Source organism: Rattus rattus, chromosome 9 (assembly GCF_011064425.1).
Source record: "Rattus rattus isolate New Zealand chromosome 9, Rrattus_CSIRO_v1, whole genome shotgun sequence".
In the NCBI taxonomy this organism is placed as follows: domain Eukaryota; kingdom Metazoa; phylum Chordata; class Mammalia; order Rodentia; family Muridae; genus Rattus; species Rattus rattus.
The window spans coordinates 83,234,579-83,250,721 of NC_046162.1; the positions used below are offsets into that span (position 1 = coordinate 83,234,579).

General features: G+C 42.4%; 1 protein-coding gene across 1 annotated transcript in view; it reads right to left on the reverse strand.

The window, feature by feature from the left end:
* Positions 1 to 9,451: 9,451 nt before the first annotated feature.
* Tex14 (testis expressed 14, intercellular bridge forming factor) overlaps positions 9,452 to 16,143 on the reverse strand; it is a 95,603-nt gene continuing 88,911 nt past the window's right edge. The window contains exons 27-30 of the mRNA XM_032913928.1: positions 14,452 to 14,544; positions 12,203 to 12,312; positions 10,325 to 10,376; positions 9,452 to 9,794 (exon numbers count right to left, since the gene is read on the reverse strand). Of these exons, the coding sequence (XP_032769819.1) occupies positions 9,758 to 9,794; positions 10,325 to 10,376; positions 12,203 to 12,312; positions 14,452 to 14,544 (292 nt within the window). The 3' untranslated portion in view covers positions 9,452 to 9,757. The remainder of the gene's footprint in view (positions 9,795 to 10,324; positions 10,377 to 12,202; positions 12,313 to 14,451; positions 14,545 to 16,143) is intronic.

The following is a 16,143-nucleotide window of genomic DNA, read 5'->3' on the forward strand; positions in this document are numbered from 1 at the left end:
TGATATCCTTTATGGTCTTTTTTTTTTTTGGTCAGAAATTATCATATGTAACCTTCTATCATGACTCTGAAAGACTAAGGTTTTGTTTGAGACAGAATCTTAATGTGTAGCACAGGTTAGCCTCTTACCCACAATCCTCCTAAGTACAGTATCTTAGGCCAAGACTTACCTTCATAATTTTTTAAAATGTTTATTTATTTAATGTATGAATTTCTGCTGCATGTATGCGTGCTGGCCAGAAGGCAACAGATCCCCTTATAGATGGTGGTGAGCCACCATGGAGTTGCTGGGAATTGAACTCAGGACCTCTCAAAGAACGGCCAGTATTCTTTTTTTTTTTTTTTTTTTTTTTTTTCTTTTTTTTCGAGCTGGGGACCCGAACCCAGGGCCTTAGCCTTCCCTAGGCAAGCGCTCTACCACTGAGCTAAATCCCCAACCCCGGCCAGTATTCTTAATCAATGAGTCATCTCTCCAGTCCTACCTTCTTCATATTTTTTGTGCACTACACTGACCATTCTTTTCTGTTAGTTTTTCTTCAAATGAGTTATGATAAAATTAATTAGGTTTATGGTTAATTATAACAGCATTCTAAGCTCTCCAAGGACTTGAATTTTAAGTATTTCTAAATTGTCTATTCCCCCCAATTAAAGGAGTTTGCGAAGAATTACAAAAACATGAAATTATGTAGCAGGATCAAATTTCCCTATTTAATTATTTAGTAAGTATTTTCTACATTTCACATGTGAACATTATAAAGCTATTTAAATACAATCCTATTATGTCTACCAGAATATTACTACTAGCACTCTTTCATGTCATAGGCATACTTTCATGCCAATCTATAATATGATTTTGAATGAATTCACTTATGATTATTTCATAAGTTTTTGTTGTTTTGTTTTTTTCAAGACAGGGTTTCTCCGTGTAGCCCTGGCTGTCCTAGAACTTGCTCTGTAGACCAGGGTGACCTTGAACTCACAGAGAACCACCTGCCTCTGCCCCCCAAATAGTGAGATTAAAGACATGCATCACCACTGCCTGGCTAGTATTTCATAATTTTTAAGAAAAGTCTTTTTATTTTTAATAGTTCATTATTATGAACAACTCTACAGTAAACTCCCCATATATAGTGTATCATCTTTATATATTCAGTTATGCCCTTCTTGGGAGAGCTGTTCTTTTTTATTTTATATTTTTGGTATATTTATGAGTATTTTGTCTGTTATTTATATATGTGCACCATGTGCCTCATGTCTGAAGAGCTCAAAGAAGCCATATGATCCCATGCACGGGGTTAGGGATAGTTGTAAACCACCATGTGGGTGATGGGAACTAAACCTGTGTCTTCTGAGAGATCATCACTAAGTGCTCATAACTGCTGGAGCCATCTACCCCCAAAGAGCTTTTAAAAGCTCACATATAACCTCAAATAAATTAGGTAATTCTGGGTTCTAAACATCAGTATTTGTTTTAAACACACACACACACACACACACACACACACACACACACACACACACACCACACACACACACACACACACACACACAGAGAGAGAGAGAGAGAGAGAGAGAGAGAGAGAGAGAGAGAGAGAGAGATTGAGGGAAGAGATTGAGATTCTAACATGGACTCAGGATTTAACGGCCACCATTTTAAGGTAAAGCCTTCTAATCCTCTCCTTGGAAAGGGGCTGCCAGGGCCAGCAGCATATTAGGGAAGAGCTTGGATGCCCTCTCAGGTTCATGTTTGCACGCGTATGCGTGTGTGTGTGTGTGTGTGTGTGTGTGTGTGTGTGTGTGTGTGTGTGTGTGTGTGTGTGTGTGTATAAGAGGGAGGGGGAGACAAATGTTTGGTCAAAGGACACCTTTTGGGAGTTGGTTCTCTCCTTTTGCTGTGGGTTCCAGGTATTGGATTCAGGTCACTAGGTTTGCCTGGCTTTACTCACTGAGCCACCTCACCAGCCCCATTTGTAATTCTAAGTGTATCTTCAGTGCAGTCTTGAGCTACCTCAGAGCTACTGTGCCATCTCTAAGTACAAAAATACATTTGCTTTAGTGTGATCTTGAGAGGCCCATGATGGAAAGAAAACCAACTCCTGAGAGTCGTCCTCTGACCTCAAGATGTATGTTGTGACACAAGCACCTACATGCTCCAGCACTCCCCTACACACGGTATTGTTTTGAGACAGGGCCTTTCTATTTTTTTTTTTTAAACATTTATTTATTATGTATACATCATACAGCTTTCTACCTGCATGTATGCCTGCAGGCCAGAAGAGGGCACCAGACCTGATTATAGATGGTTATGAGCCACCATGTGGTTGCTGGGAATTGAACTCAGGACCTCTGGAAGAGCAGACAGTGCTCTTAACCTCTGAGCCATCTCTCCAGCCCCAGGGCCTTTCTATTATGCAGCCCTAGAACTTGCTATGTAGACCAGGCTGTCCTTGAATTCAGAGATCCACCTGCCTCTGCCTCCCAAGTGCTGGGTTTAAAGGCATAGGCTATGTGTGTGTGTGTGTGTGTGTGTGTGTGTGTGTGTGTGAGAGAGAGAGAGAGAGAGAGAGAGAGAGAGAGAGAGAGAGAGAGAGAGAGAGAGAGGCAGAGAGAGAGAGAGAGAGAGAGAGAGAGAGAGGCAGAGAGAGAGAGGGAGAGGGAGAGGGAGGGAGAGAGAGAGAGAGAGGCAGAGAGAGAGAGAATATGAATGAATTTGGTTTTATGCATGGGTTAGAAGGAAGGCAGGTAGAATACTAGTAGAGAATCTTACAGGGGTTGGGGATTTAGCTCAGTGGTAGAGCGCTTGCCTAGCAAGCACAAGACCCTGGGTTCGGTCCCCAGCTCTGAAAAAAGAAAAAAAAGGAAAAAAAAAAAAAAAAGAGACTCTTACAGAAGGTTCAAAACTTGAAGAAAATTCTCTGAGAAACAACAATATAGCTAGATGTGCAAGAACAGCACCTGCCACTAAGAGAACTCCATTTTCTCTAAGAGCCATAGGTACAGCTCTGAGTAAGATCCATATAGTAAAAAGATTGTGAAGGTGGAAAGATGACTCATTAACATGCTTGCTGTGTCCATATGAAGACCTGTGCTCAGATCCCAACACACAAAAAGCAGGTGTGCTGTGTGCCTGTAACCCCAGTGCTTGAGGCAAAGACAGATCTCTAGAGCCCAAGAGCCAGCCATTCTAACCAGTCAATGAGCTCCAGAATCAGTAAGAACTCCTTTTTTTTTTTTTTTCTTTTTTTTTCGGAGCTGGGGACCGAACCCAGGGCCTTGCGCTTCCTAGGCAAGCGCTCTACCACTGAGCTAAATCCCCAACCCCCAGTAAGAACTCCTATCTCAAAAAATTACCGTGAGAAGCAACAGTGGTAACTTTTGGCCTCCACACATGAATACTCACATACCTGAACACATATGTGCAAATAGCTCCTATACATACGCCAAAAAAAAAAAAAAAAAAAAAAAAAAAGAATGAAAGGTCATTGTGGTTGGGGATCTAGATTGTTGGCAGGGTACTTGTCAAACAATTCCAGCCTGAGGTAGAATACACGAGTGCTGACAAAGGCCTATAATCTTAGCACTCAGAAGGTGGAGGAGGGAAGATTCACAAGTTATAAGGTCATATTCAACATAAGTTGAAAGCTAGCCTGGAATACCTGAGGTCCTATCTCAAAACAAGAACACATTGTGTTAAATATCAGAGAAGAATGAGAATTTTCTAACAGTTCCTATGTTTGCCAAGGTCTATAACCCCCCTTGCTTAAGTCTTCCTTCTTCACTGTACTTTTTTTTTTTTTTTTTTTTTTTTTTTTTTTTTGGAGCTGGGGACTGAACCCAGGGCCTTGTGCTTGCTAGGCAAGGGCCTTACCACTGCGCTAAATCCCCAACCCTTCACTGTACTTTTTAGGCATCTGGGTGTTTTGCCTATGTGTAAGTGTTGTGGTTTGCCCTGGAGTTATCTGTATTTTGATGCTAATTCCACTGCCCCAAGGACTGCTGCCTAGTCTAGCATTTAGGACTCAGGTGACTTCACCATAACCTTCTCCCCATTGAATTTATAATACAATGTGAGGGGCAGGTACAGGATAGAAGGAGGTCGGTCATTGGAGGAGAAGGAAGGATGGGTGGGAGAGAAGTTTGAAGGAAGAGGAGGAGACTGGAACGGAAAGGAGGAAGAGACAGGAGGGATAGGGGGAGAAGTTGTGGCAGGAGAATATGGTGGGTGATGTTAAGATTCCACGCTGTACCTTTACAGGTTGTTACAAATGTTTTTAAGGGATGGATGTGTATTGGGCTTTGTATGTTTAGGTGGGCAATGATATCTTATCAATTGGGTCAAAGGTTATTGTGTTGTGTGTTCTTTCATGTGAAGATTTAAATGTAATGGAGTGTGGGGCGACTAGTCTGGGCCGCCACGGAATTGGAATGTGTGCTTCTGGCAAGATATCCAGCAGATATCTTGGGGCACTGTGGTGGCAGACCTAGCGGGGATAAAAGACAACTATACTTTTTTTTTTTATAAGTTTTTACAACAGCATATATGTTTGTGTACTATTTGTCCAACTGGGGCCATGCATGCCAGAAGACAGCTTCAGATCGCCTGGGACTGGTGTTACAGTTGTGAACCACCAAATAGGTGCTGGGAATCAAAGGTACCCATGAAAGCACATCGGGTGAACCATACCTCCAGCCCCTCATTTCCGCTTCCTGACAGCTTCCCCGTAACTTACTCTGCTTCTCTATCACTCTGGCATTTTATACACACTGACCTTCAGTGTTTCCCATGCAGCTCTGCTCCTGCAGTTCTTGGTGCTGGATGTTGCTCATCCTCCAGAGACAAGGCAGGCTTTCTCCCATCATCCCGGACAAAGTTAAAGGCCACATCTTCAGAGCAGCTTCCCTTGAATACTTTATTTAATGTTAAGTTGCCTGGTTTTTTTTTTTAAAGATTAATTTGTTTATGTATTGTAAGTGTATAGATAATTTTTTTTTTTTTTTTTTTTTTGGAGCTGGGGACCGAACCCAGGGCCTTGCCCTTTCTAGGGAAGGGCTCTAACACTGAGCTAAATCCCCAACCCCATGTATAGATAATTTGCATGTACATCTACACATCAGAATACAGTCTCGGAATACAGAATACAGTTGTGAGCTGCCAAATGGGTGCTGGAAATTGAATTCAGAACCTTCAGAAGAGCAGTGAGTGCTCTTAACCACTGAGCCATCTCTCCAGCCCCATTAAGTTGCCTCTTAACATCCAGATGCAATTAATATCATTTTAACTTATTACAGCATTTGCCATCAATACCATTTGGTCATTGAACAGCTACTAAATAAACTCTGGGACAGCAGACTCTGCTTGGTTCATCACTGCTTGAAGGCCTAGGGCAGTGACCAGCATGTAGGAGTTAGAGAGATTTGTAAGGCAGGCATGGTGTCAAGTACCTCTAATTCCAGCACTTGAAAGGTAGACTCAGGAGGAACAGAAGTTCAAGGCCAGCCTTAAAGGAGACATAACTAGCTGGAAGGAGCCACTTGAGAAGGCTGCTGTAACACTGACAGGCAGTGGACAAAACTGGACAAGTCAGAAAGGAACCTACAATTTGGAGGTGAAAGTTTGTCTGGCAGGGAGGGGCTCTTTGCTGTTGTTTTGTTTTCTCACACTGCAGCCCAGACTGGCCTGGAACTCCTGGCAATCTTCCTGCCTCAGCCTCCAAGGGCTGAGATTGTAATCCTATGTCACTATACCCAGCTTGAAACAAACAAGTCTTAACTGATTTTTTAAGTGTAATGAGTTAAGACTGGAAGTCTAATGGAAATGAGAGTCAAGGAAGTTGAGTGGATAACACGACACTAATACTGAGTGGAAAGAGAAGCTAAAAGCTAATGAGCCAAACATGGTGAGCTCCATATTGGCTGGACCAGTGAGTTCCCTGAAAGCAATCCAAGAGGAGGCACTGAGTGTGCGGCAAGCGCATGGGCTCAGATCAGAAGCCCATTCCTACAATACAGGATTGTTAGAGCATGCCCGATGACCAAAGCCATGGAAGTAAACTAGGTCACTGCCTTGTGCTGTGAAGAGACACCATGACCAAGAAAGCATTTAATTGGCAGCTTGCTTACAATTTCAAAGGGTTAGTTCACAATCATCATGGCAGGCATGGCACTGAGAGCTGTAAATCTCATGAGGGTTGGGGAGCACATGGGCCTGGCAAGGGCTTTTGAAGCCTGACCCCAGCCACACCCCTACTGCACTAAGGCCCTAGCTCCTAATCTTTCCAAACTAGGAACTAAGCATGCAAATATATCAGCCTCTGGGGGCCATTCTCATTCAAACCTTCAGTCATTTAGAAAGAACTTTTAGAGAAAAGCTAGAGGTGGAAGCTGAGGTGAAATACTCAGAGGCAGAAGAAAAACCATGTCTACTATCAATGAAACTGAGGAAATGGAGAGAAAAATTAACATGGGGCAAAAGTTGACTGTGTGATTTAGGAATGTGGAAGACACTGGTGACCTGAGTAACTTCTAAAGAAGTGGGACTCAAATTCTAGCATGCTCAGGAGAGAGGGGGAGGTGAGGCACTGAGGATATCCAGGGTAGTGGACACTATGAATTATGTATTCTGGTTAGCCTCTATAGAAGACATAAAGCCCTTTTATTTATAAGCTGTAAGCCTAGATTGGTCAGGTTTTGAGCTATTCTAACTTACGTCCCAGCCATATGTCCCTTGTTACTTGCTGTTTGATTCTCCAGCTGAGTTATCTCTCCTGGTCACCTGCTCATAATCCATCATCCAGCCTCATGGCAACCTTCTCCTCTCCCCATCTCCTCTCCCTCTCCTCCCTGCTCTCTCCTGAGACCCCTACTCATCCTCAAGTCCTGCTGTTCTCTCTACTGCTCTAACCTTTTATTAGTCAAGGAACTTAAATGTGGGGAGCAAGGATCACATAACAAAGGCTGATGTAGTGGGAATTTGTTTCTTTGGGCAACCAGATCTACATAGCAGCACCAGAGGAACCCCTCAGCGGCTGGAAAGAGGGCAGGAAAGCAAGGGGCTCCCAGGACCCAACAGGGATGAGAATAGCTGAAATGCCCAACAAAGGGGAGGGAGAACCAGTAGAGACCATATCCAGAGGTTAGGCATGGCCCCCGTTTGGGGAATGGGGCCACCCACTCACCTCCAAATTTAGAGCCATTAGACAGAATGGCCCGTCTAAAGGAAATACAGGGACAAAGTGTGGAGCAGAGACTGAAGGAAAGAGACTGCCCCACCTGGGGATCCATCCCATATACAAACGCCAAACCCAGACACTATTGCAGATGCTAAGAAGTGCATGCTGACAGGAGCCTGATATAGCTGTCTCCTGAGAGGCTCTGCCAGAGCCTGACAAATACAGATGCAGACACTCACAGTCAACAATTGGACTGGGCATGGGGACCCCAATGGAGGAGTTAGGGAAAGGACTGAAGGAGCTGTAGGGGTTTGTAACCCCACAGGAAGAACAACAATATCAACTAACCAGACCTTCCAGAGCTCCAGGGGACTAAACCACCAACCAAAGAGTACACATGGAGCAACCCATGGCTCCAGCCACATATGTAGCAAAGGATGGCCTTGTTGGGCATCAGTGAGAAAAGAGACCCTTGGTCCTGTGAGGGCTAGATGCCCCAAGTGTAGGGGAATGCCAGGGCGGGGAGGTGGGAATGGGTAGGTGGGACTGGGATGGGATAGGGGGGTTCTGGAGGGGAAACTGGGAAAGGGGATAACATTTGAAATGCAAATACATAAAATATCCAATAAATATAAAAGGAAAAGAAAAAAATCTACATGTGAATACTTAATGGAAAGAAATGACTAAAGAATGTTTGGGAATAGGGAGATAGTTCAGTGATTAAAGCACTTTGTACACAATCCTGGGGACTAGAGTTCAGATCCTCAAACCGCTAGATAAATGCACTTTATAATCCCAGGGCTTGGAAGAGGAGAGATAGGATCCCAGGAGTTGCCTAGATAGAGCGTCCATAACAGTGAGCACTGGGTTCAAGTGAGAGAGACGCTGCTTCAAAAGAATAAGGGAGACCACAATTAAAGATTTCTGACATCAACCTTGGACCTTCACACACGAAAACACACACACACACACACACACACACACACACACACACACACACTCACACATACACTCTCACACTCACAAATACACTCTCACACACAAATACACTCGAACATATACACACATACACACTCACACAGAGGTATGGCTATCCTGGACTCACTATGCAGACCAGGCTGGCCTCAAGCTCCCAGAAATCCACCTGCCTCTGCCTTCAATGATTAAAGCTAAGTTCCACCATACCCGGGGACTGAACCCAGGACCTTGCGCTTGCTAGGCAAGCACTCTATCACTGAGCCAAATCCCCAACCTCCGCATTAGTGTAATCTTAATGCTTATGAAGTGACATCGTTACAACTATATAAGCACCATTTCTCATGCAGTCTGCTATTAGTCTCCACATTCTTGCGTTTATTTGTCTTGTCAACTAGAGTAAGCTTCTGAGAGGAAGACTGTTCTGTACATCTCTCTACAGTCACAGTTCCTTACATGTGGTATTTGTACACTTGGGAGTAGTATTATCTTGATGCTTGCTTTTCAAATTCTTATTCGTTGTGTATATGGAGGAAGATCAGAGAACCAGCTCTCTCCATCTCCCATGCAGGTGCTGGTGACCAAACAGGCTGTCAGGCTTGATGACAAGTGCCTTATACGCTGAGCCATCTTGCAGGCCCCTTGTTGCTAGCTTCCTTTCAGAAGGGTCTCACACTGAGTGGCCCTTTAATCAAGGCAATCCTTCTGACTCAGCCTCCCAAGTGCTAGATTTACAGGGCTAGAATTACAGGCTAGAATTCATGAGCACATCCACATATCCATGTAACTTACTAGTTTTCTGATGGTTTTCCTCTGGTTACAATAGCACGCCATTGTTTGTTTTGAGGTAACCAAGCAAATGTATACCTGCTATTTGATCCATACAGAAGAAAATTCTGCAACCTAGAACCTATGACTGTGGTCCTACACAGTAGGAGCTATTCGGTTTTCACAGCAGAGACTCACTACCTACCAAGACAAAATTAAACACTAGGATGGCACAACAGTGCAATGCTTCCTGAAAAGTTGCTGACCATGTGTCACAATTCTACATAGTAATAAAAAGGCTAAATGAGAGAAAACACTGATTTTGGTTTTGCTACAGGCCCATTCTAGTTCCCTGATGATGTGAGGTGCACAACCTAAAATATGTGGAGATGATGTTGTTCATCTTAGAAAATTCAAAATACATTAGGGTGCTTCTGCTGTCTCCTAGTAAGCTGGTTCAAGCTGGAAGGGGAATTCAGCAATCTTCCCAACCCTCCAAACTAATGCACAGAAACAAACCTTTCACAACTGGCACCTAACTGGTGTTGAAAGTAAACACTTTATTATACAATAAAGTTATGGTTTCAAAAATTTACATCAATAAAAACAAAAGCCATTCTGAACACAATTAAAATGTTTGCCATTATGGTTACTTTGAAGTTTTCAGAAACCTGATTTAAAACAAATGATTAAGCATGCTACACATGATAGGGCCACATTATTGTGCCCATAGTAGCAGCAGAACAAAGCGTGAGTTACAGACTGAACTACTGTCCTTGAGGCAATTGAAGCGGATAAGAGAAGAAAGGAGGCCACAGCCACAATTCGAGCATGGTCCAGTTCTAATCAGTCTGACAAGTCGCTCTGATCCAGCACAATTATCCTGTGTGCATATATTTGAAGGGACAAAAAAGGGAAGTTTTTTTGAGTTCACATATACTTTTAAAAATGCTTGTGCAGTACTTAGGGTCACATCCCAGACCTCACACAAACCAGGCACACATTCTAACACTAAGCTCATTTCCTAAGTGCACACACACACACACACACACACACACACACACACACACACTTTTCCTATTCAACTGAAGTCATAGGAAAGGAATTTCAGTCTGTATAATCAAGGCAGACAGTATCAACAATGTATCTTGGAAATGCAAAAAGATTACAAAGCAACTGACAGCAGCAACATCCTTCATACTTCCTGTGTATGAAAACTTTACTTGAACAGCTACCAGTTATTTAAGCAAAGTTGGTATCAGTTATCAATTATAGATATAAACTTTAAACTGATCAGTTTGGTATGAATTCAGTCTGTTAGTGATATTTATTTAGATACTGGTAAATATTTTAAGTCTGCTCATGCACTCTAAAGAGAACAAACTGTGACCTACAAACATGCTATCTCATTACCTGGAAGGTTCAGACCAACCCAATCGCTTCCAAAAACAGGGTTTTAGTTCATCTTGATGGAACACAAGAGGAAGAAAAAGAAAAGAAAGCCTGGTTACTTTCTAGGTCAAGGGCAGTAAGAATTCAGTACTCACACTGGAGCGCTCTCTAGTTTAGTGTGCTGTTTACTTCTTTGTTCTACTCTATATGCAACTTTCTAAAAATACAAAATGTGTTCTGAAAATACAGCTAATGGCTTCTTCTCCTAACATCCTATAGCTGCCTGACATAGCAGGGAGTGCCAGTGACACTAATTCAAAAGTTCCTGCACTACCTTCCCCAATTCCCTGAGTTACCTCCCTAGTGAAGTCACTCTTAGTTAATGTCTGTATATTCTGGGCCCTATGCCAGTCAAAGTTCTGGAGGAAATCAAATGTACACAGAGCTGGTACAGATAAAGATTTCCTAACAAAGTGGCTAAACACAAAGGTATAATTAGAGCTAAGGGAACAAACAATGACTGACAGAGCTCCTTCTGGCTAGCAGCTGTGGGAAGCCTAAGTGGAAAGCAGCTAACAGTGGGGACGAGATGGCAGGACAGTGACTGGAACCTGATGGGGAGAACTGGAGCTAGGAAAGGCAGGATACTTGTGAGGGACACCATTGTTACCAGATGCAAGGTGTTCAAATAGGTAGGAAAAGGAAATAAATAATATTTTTCTTGCCCTCTGATCTTCTGCCAGGGCCCAGAAAGTCAGTGAGATATACAGTCCACTAGGGTCAGCACTCTGAGGTATAAAGCATAAACCAGGGCAGAGAAAGGACAATGAAAAGGGACTAGGGAAAAGATGCCAAGGACACTAGATGACTTGGAAGGGTGAACATCTAACTCCAGAGTAAAGTAAACGTAGAAGTGGGGGATCATTTGTAAAGATACCCTAGAAGCCTGGAACTCTATTAGAATAGTTTTAAAGTTAAGGTTAATTAATAACTTTTACAATACTTGTAAATGCCATTTAAATTCTGTAATATATGATTTTCTCAGCACTCATGTAAGCTAAATTTAAAATGCTTAAGAAGTTGCATTTTACATTTATGTGTATGTATGTGCACACAGGCATATGGAGGTTAGAGGACAACTTCCTGGAGTTGGCTCTCTTCTTCCCTTATGCGGGTTCTAGGGATCAAACATAGGTCCCTCAGGCTTGGTGATAAGACCCCTTAAGCAATCTCCAAGCCCTTGGCTTTTGCTTTGCTTTAGACAGGTTCTCCCGAGCTGGCCTTGAAATCCGTGGGTGATCCTCCTGCTTCTACCTCCTGAGTGCTCTGGCAGTGTCACCACTGCTCAGCTTAAATTTAAAGTTCTTTTGAATACATTTAAATGCAAAACAGCTCTACAGACAAGGTACAGATTGAGGTGGCCCACGGCTTATTTTAGAAACGGAACAAAAAAGCCAGGAGTGTTAGCCCATGCCTGCAATCACAGCACCAGCTAGGTAAGAGGACAGACTGCTTTGAGTTTTAGGCAGCTGGGTTAGAGTGAGACCCTGTCTCAAAAAAACAAGAAAAAAAACCCTTAAATTTGATGTTACTGTTTGTTATGAAGTTGACTGCAATTATCATAGATGCTGAGCTGAACTTCAAGGAAAAGGAAATTATCGCAGGTTGCAAGATTATGTATAGCATCTGAGAAACATTTCTTTCTTTCTTTTTTTTTTTTTTTTTTTTTTTTTTTTTTTTTTTTTTTTTTTTCGGAGTTGGGGACTGAACCCAGGGCCTTGCGTTTGCTAGGCAAGCGCTCTACCACTGAGCTAAATCCCAACCCCCCTGAGAAACATTTCTTAAAAGCTTTGGTAGTCACCAAGGCCCAAGGACCATAGACTGCATCTAGTCACATACCTTCTTCCAAAGTCCCTAAAAAGCTGTCTGATTTCCTTCTCTCTGGCTTGATGCCTTCTTTCTTTTTTCTCTTCTGTTCAACTATGTCTTGATCTTTGGTTTTTTTCTCCCTTTAATAACAATGATTTGGGGTATTAAAACATATATATTACCTTCCCTTTAATAACAATGATTTGGGGTATTAAAACATATATATTACCTTCCCTTTAATAACAATGATTTGGGGTATTAAAACATATATATTACCTTCCCTTTAATAACAATGATTTGGGGTATTAAAACATACATATTACCTTCGGGGGAATAAGACTATGTTCAGAGGTAAGCATAGAGTACTTAGTACTAGTGGATCCTACAGAGCAAGTGTTTAAAGATAAAGTGTTTATTTTTATTTACCTCTAGTTATTATCTTTTATTTTCATTATTTATTTATTTGCTTAGAGACAGGTTACCCTATGTAGACCTAACTGGCCTTGGACTCACTAAGTAAACCAGGTTGGCCTTGAACTCACAGTAATCTGCAAACCTCTGTCTCCAGAGTGTTGGGATTAAAGGCATGTGTTGCCATGCCGGACAAGTCTAGTTTAAATGTATGTTAACCTACTTGTTTTCTGAACTGTATGAAGCAGTTACTGCTAGATCTACATTGTGTGATGAGAAAACCAAGGCACAGAAATTACATATCTAATTAGTTCTAAAGCCTATGTAATCAGACTCTGTTTTCAACATTAATACTAGTAATCTAGCGAGACTAGCTAGTCTCAAAGGGGAAAAGGCATTTTCCCTGTGCTATAACCAGCATTCTCTTTCAAGTCTTTATTTATCGCCTTGTCTGCACTTCCTTCAAGGCCTCTGTGATAGGAGAAACCTAAGTTAGCATCTCACAGTGTAAAGCACGCTTCCTTAAGAGCAGAAGCAGCTACCTCTGGGGTGAGGGAGAAGGTAAAGGCACCTAGAGTAAAAAGGGGCTTCTTCCTCTTTTAACCTTCACTAACATAATCAGAAGCTGAGAGTGGATAAAGGCCTTTATGTTTATCTTCTACTTCTATCCAAATACCCAAGACCATAGTCATCAAGTTCACCTGAGCAGCTGCAACACTGTTGAAACGGATAGGCTGTTTGTGGATATAATGATTGTGGCCATTAGAAAACCATACTTCACCAGTAAGAAACTGTCCCTTTGGAACATCTAGTTCACCAACTCTACCTTGTAGGGCAGAAGACAGTAAGCAGATGCTCTTACGTCACAGTATCCCAGGGAACTGAGGGAAGCTATCACATTCTCACTCATCTGCTCTTTCCAGGCCCAGTCTCCCTGGCTCCTCAGGTGCTCTCCTATGACCTGGTTTCCAGACCTGGGTCTATTGTGTGTCCTCTCTGTTGACTGCTGACATCCATTTAGAAATGGTCCTGGAAGTCCTCCAATAGCATGTGTGACCTGTGGTGAACTTCTCTGATCTGAACAGTTCAATTCTGTTTATCCAGCATTAATGCTATATCGACTTTTTCAGAAACTGAGTGCTGGGTATGTGAATTAAGACTTCCTGCCTTCAGCATAATTACAGTTAGCAGTTTCCAATAAAAAAAAATTATCCAGTTAGGATTGGTTTTCCACACTGTATACTTTTGGATCTAAAACTTACCAATCTTTTAAGTGTCATTAGTTTTGTTTGTCTGAGATGGTGTGGCCAGCTCCTTGGCTGACTTGAGCTTCTGGGCAAGCCCCGTCTTAGACTTCTGAGTAGCTGAAACTACAGATCTGCCACAGCCATGCCTGGCTTGGCTTTGTTTTTATCTTTTTTAAAGTGATTGACATTTCTACCCATCAAGGTAATTTTGTATTTTCAGTCTCTCATGCATCACATTCACATCTACTTCTAATTCACTTGTGTCATGTAAAAAATTGATATAGATGCCTTTTCTGACTTAACTCAAATGACTGATGAAAATGTTGAGGGGACAGGGCTAAGATCTGATCTGAGAGCTCTGATACCAGTCTGCTCATCAGTGTCTCGGGAGAGCAGATGACTGGAGGAAGAGAAGCAGTGAGTGAAGACAAATGGTGGCAGGGTTGGCTGATCTACAGCAGGACAAGGCCGTCACCAAAAATACAGTTCCAAGAGTTTGAAAGCCTAAGTACTTTCTGGTGAAAAAAGATAGAAACTGGGAGCCTATGGAGACTTTTATGACCTTTTATGTTTTTTCCCTATGAAACATAAGAAAATGATTCTTTAGTGGGGAAAGACAACCTTGTAGAGCCCTTGGTGGGGTCCAGCAGTGTCATGTTCTCCTCAGGTAACTGCAGCAATCTTTCCAGGTCCTCATCAAGAGAAGAATGAGCTCTGTCCAGGGGCAAGTGAAGACAATAACAAGAGTCATTTTCCCTCACAGCATATTGCTGCACAGGGAACGTGTCCTCAAACTGCTGCTTCCACAAGAACTGAAAGAGCATAAGGTGTCAGACTGTACCTAGACTCCCAGAGGTTACTTGTATCTAACATATATGCACACTAAAACAGTCCTTTAGCTCCTTGACAAAACCCAGCGCCCTGAGATCAGTCTCTCCAATGTCAGCTCTGTCTCAATTATAGGTCATTAGATTCAGTTTTCTACATGATGTTATAACTGTGCATGCTTTCTATGTGTTTTCCTGAATAAGAACTCCGAGGCTAGAAGATAGATTTTTGAAAAGGTCTAAAATGTATACTTTCCATTTGAAAAAAATATCTTCCATTCTATAATAGTGCCTAGGACTCGCCACTCACAAAGCATTGAGACACTGAGAATTGTGGAAGACCAGCTTGTGGGTAGTACTGTCAACCCTTTAGAAAAATTAAGATCAAGGGCTAGGGAGAAGGGTTTAGTAAACAAAGCACTTGTCAAATAAGCATTGAGGACCTGAGTCTGAACCCCCAAAACCTACATAAAAGTCATCCCATCTGTAATCCCAGCATTTAGAAGGCAAAGACAGGAGAATCCCCAGGTCAAGCTGGCTAGTTAGCCAGATTGGTAAGCTTCTGGAAAAACAGTTCAGTGGGTAAAGGTATTTGCCTGATGTCCTGGGTTAGATCCCTGAGACTCATGTGGTGGAAAGAGAGAACCAAGTTGTTTTCTGACACTCGACATGCCACCTCCCTCCACAAATAAATATAAAAGAGAAAAGAAGAAATAACTTTTTCTGACACAGAATCTCATCCCAGGCTGGCTTTGAACTTTCCATCTTCCCATTTCTACCTTCTGAATACTAGAATTACAGGTATGTGCCGGGCAGAGTTTACATGGTTCTAAGGATCAGGCATAAAGCCTCAGACAATCTAGGCAAGTGCTCTACTAAGTGAACCACATCTTCAGGCTACGGAACTAACTTGGTCAAAGTACAAAGAACGTTTATACTGTGTAGCCAAATGTAACGTGGTGATTATTTTGTTCTTAAAATAGGGTCTCGGGGTTGGGGATTTGGCTCAGTGGTTCAGCGCTTGCCTAGGAAGCGCAAGGCCCTGGGTTCGGTCCCCAGCTCCGAAAAAAAGAACCAAAAAAAAAAAAAATAATAAAATAAAATAAAATAAAATAAAATAGGGTCTCTATGAAGCCCAGGCTGACTTCAACTTTGGTCTTCCTGCATGCAATACAACAGGTGCCAGCACACTCAGCACCAACGTGACCTGGGGCAATGCATTTTTCCCCTGGATAATCCACATGGCTTATAGCTGAACGTGGTTTGAGAAGGTGGATGAAATAGTTACAATTAAAGGCTTCTCAGGGCTGGTGAGACGACTCCACGGAGAAGTACCTGAGATACAAGCCTGGCAACCTTAATCTCCAGAATCCATTTAAAAGTGGGAAAAAACAAGCTTTCCTTCGACCTCCACGCTCAGATCACAGCTTATATGTATGCTCCCATACATCACACACACAAAACGCAGAAAATAATGATCCATAAA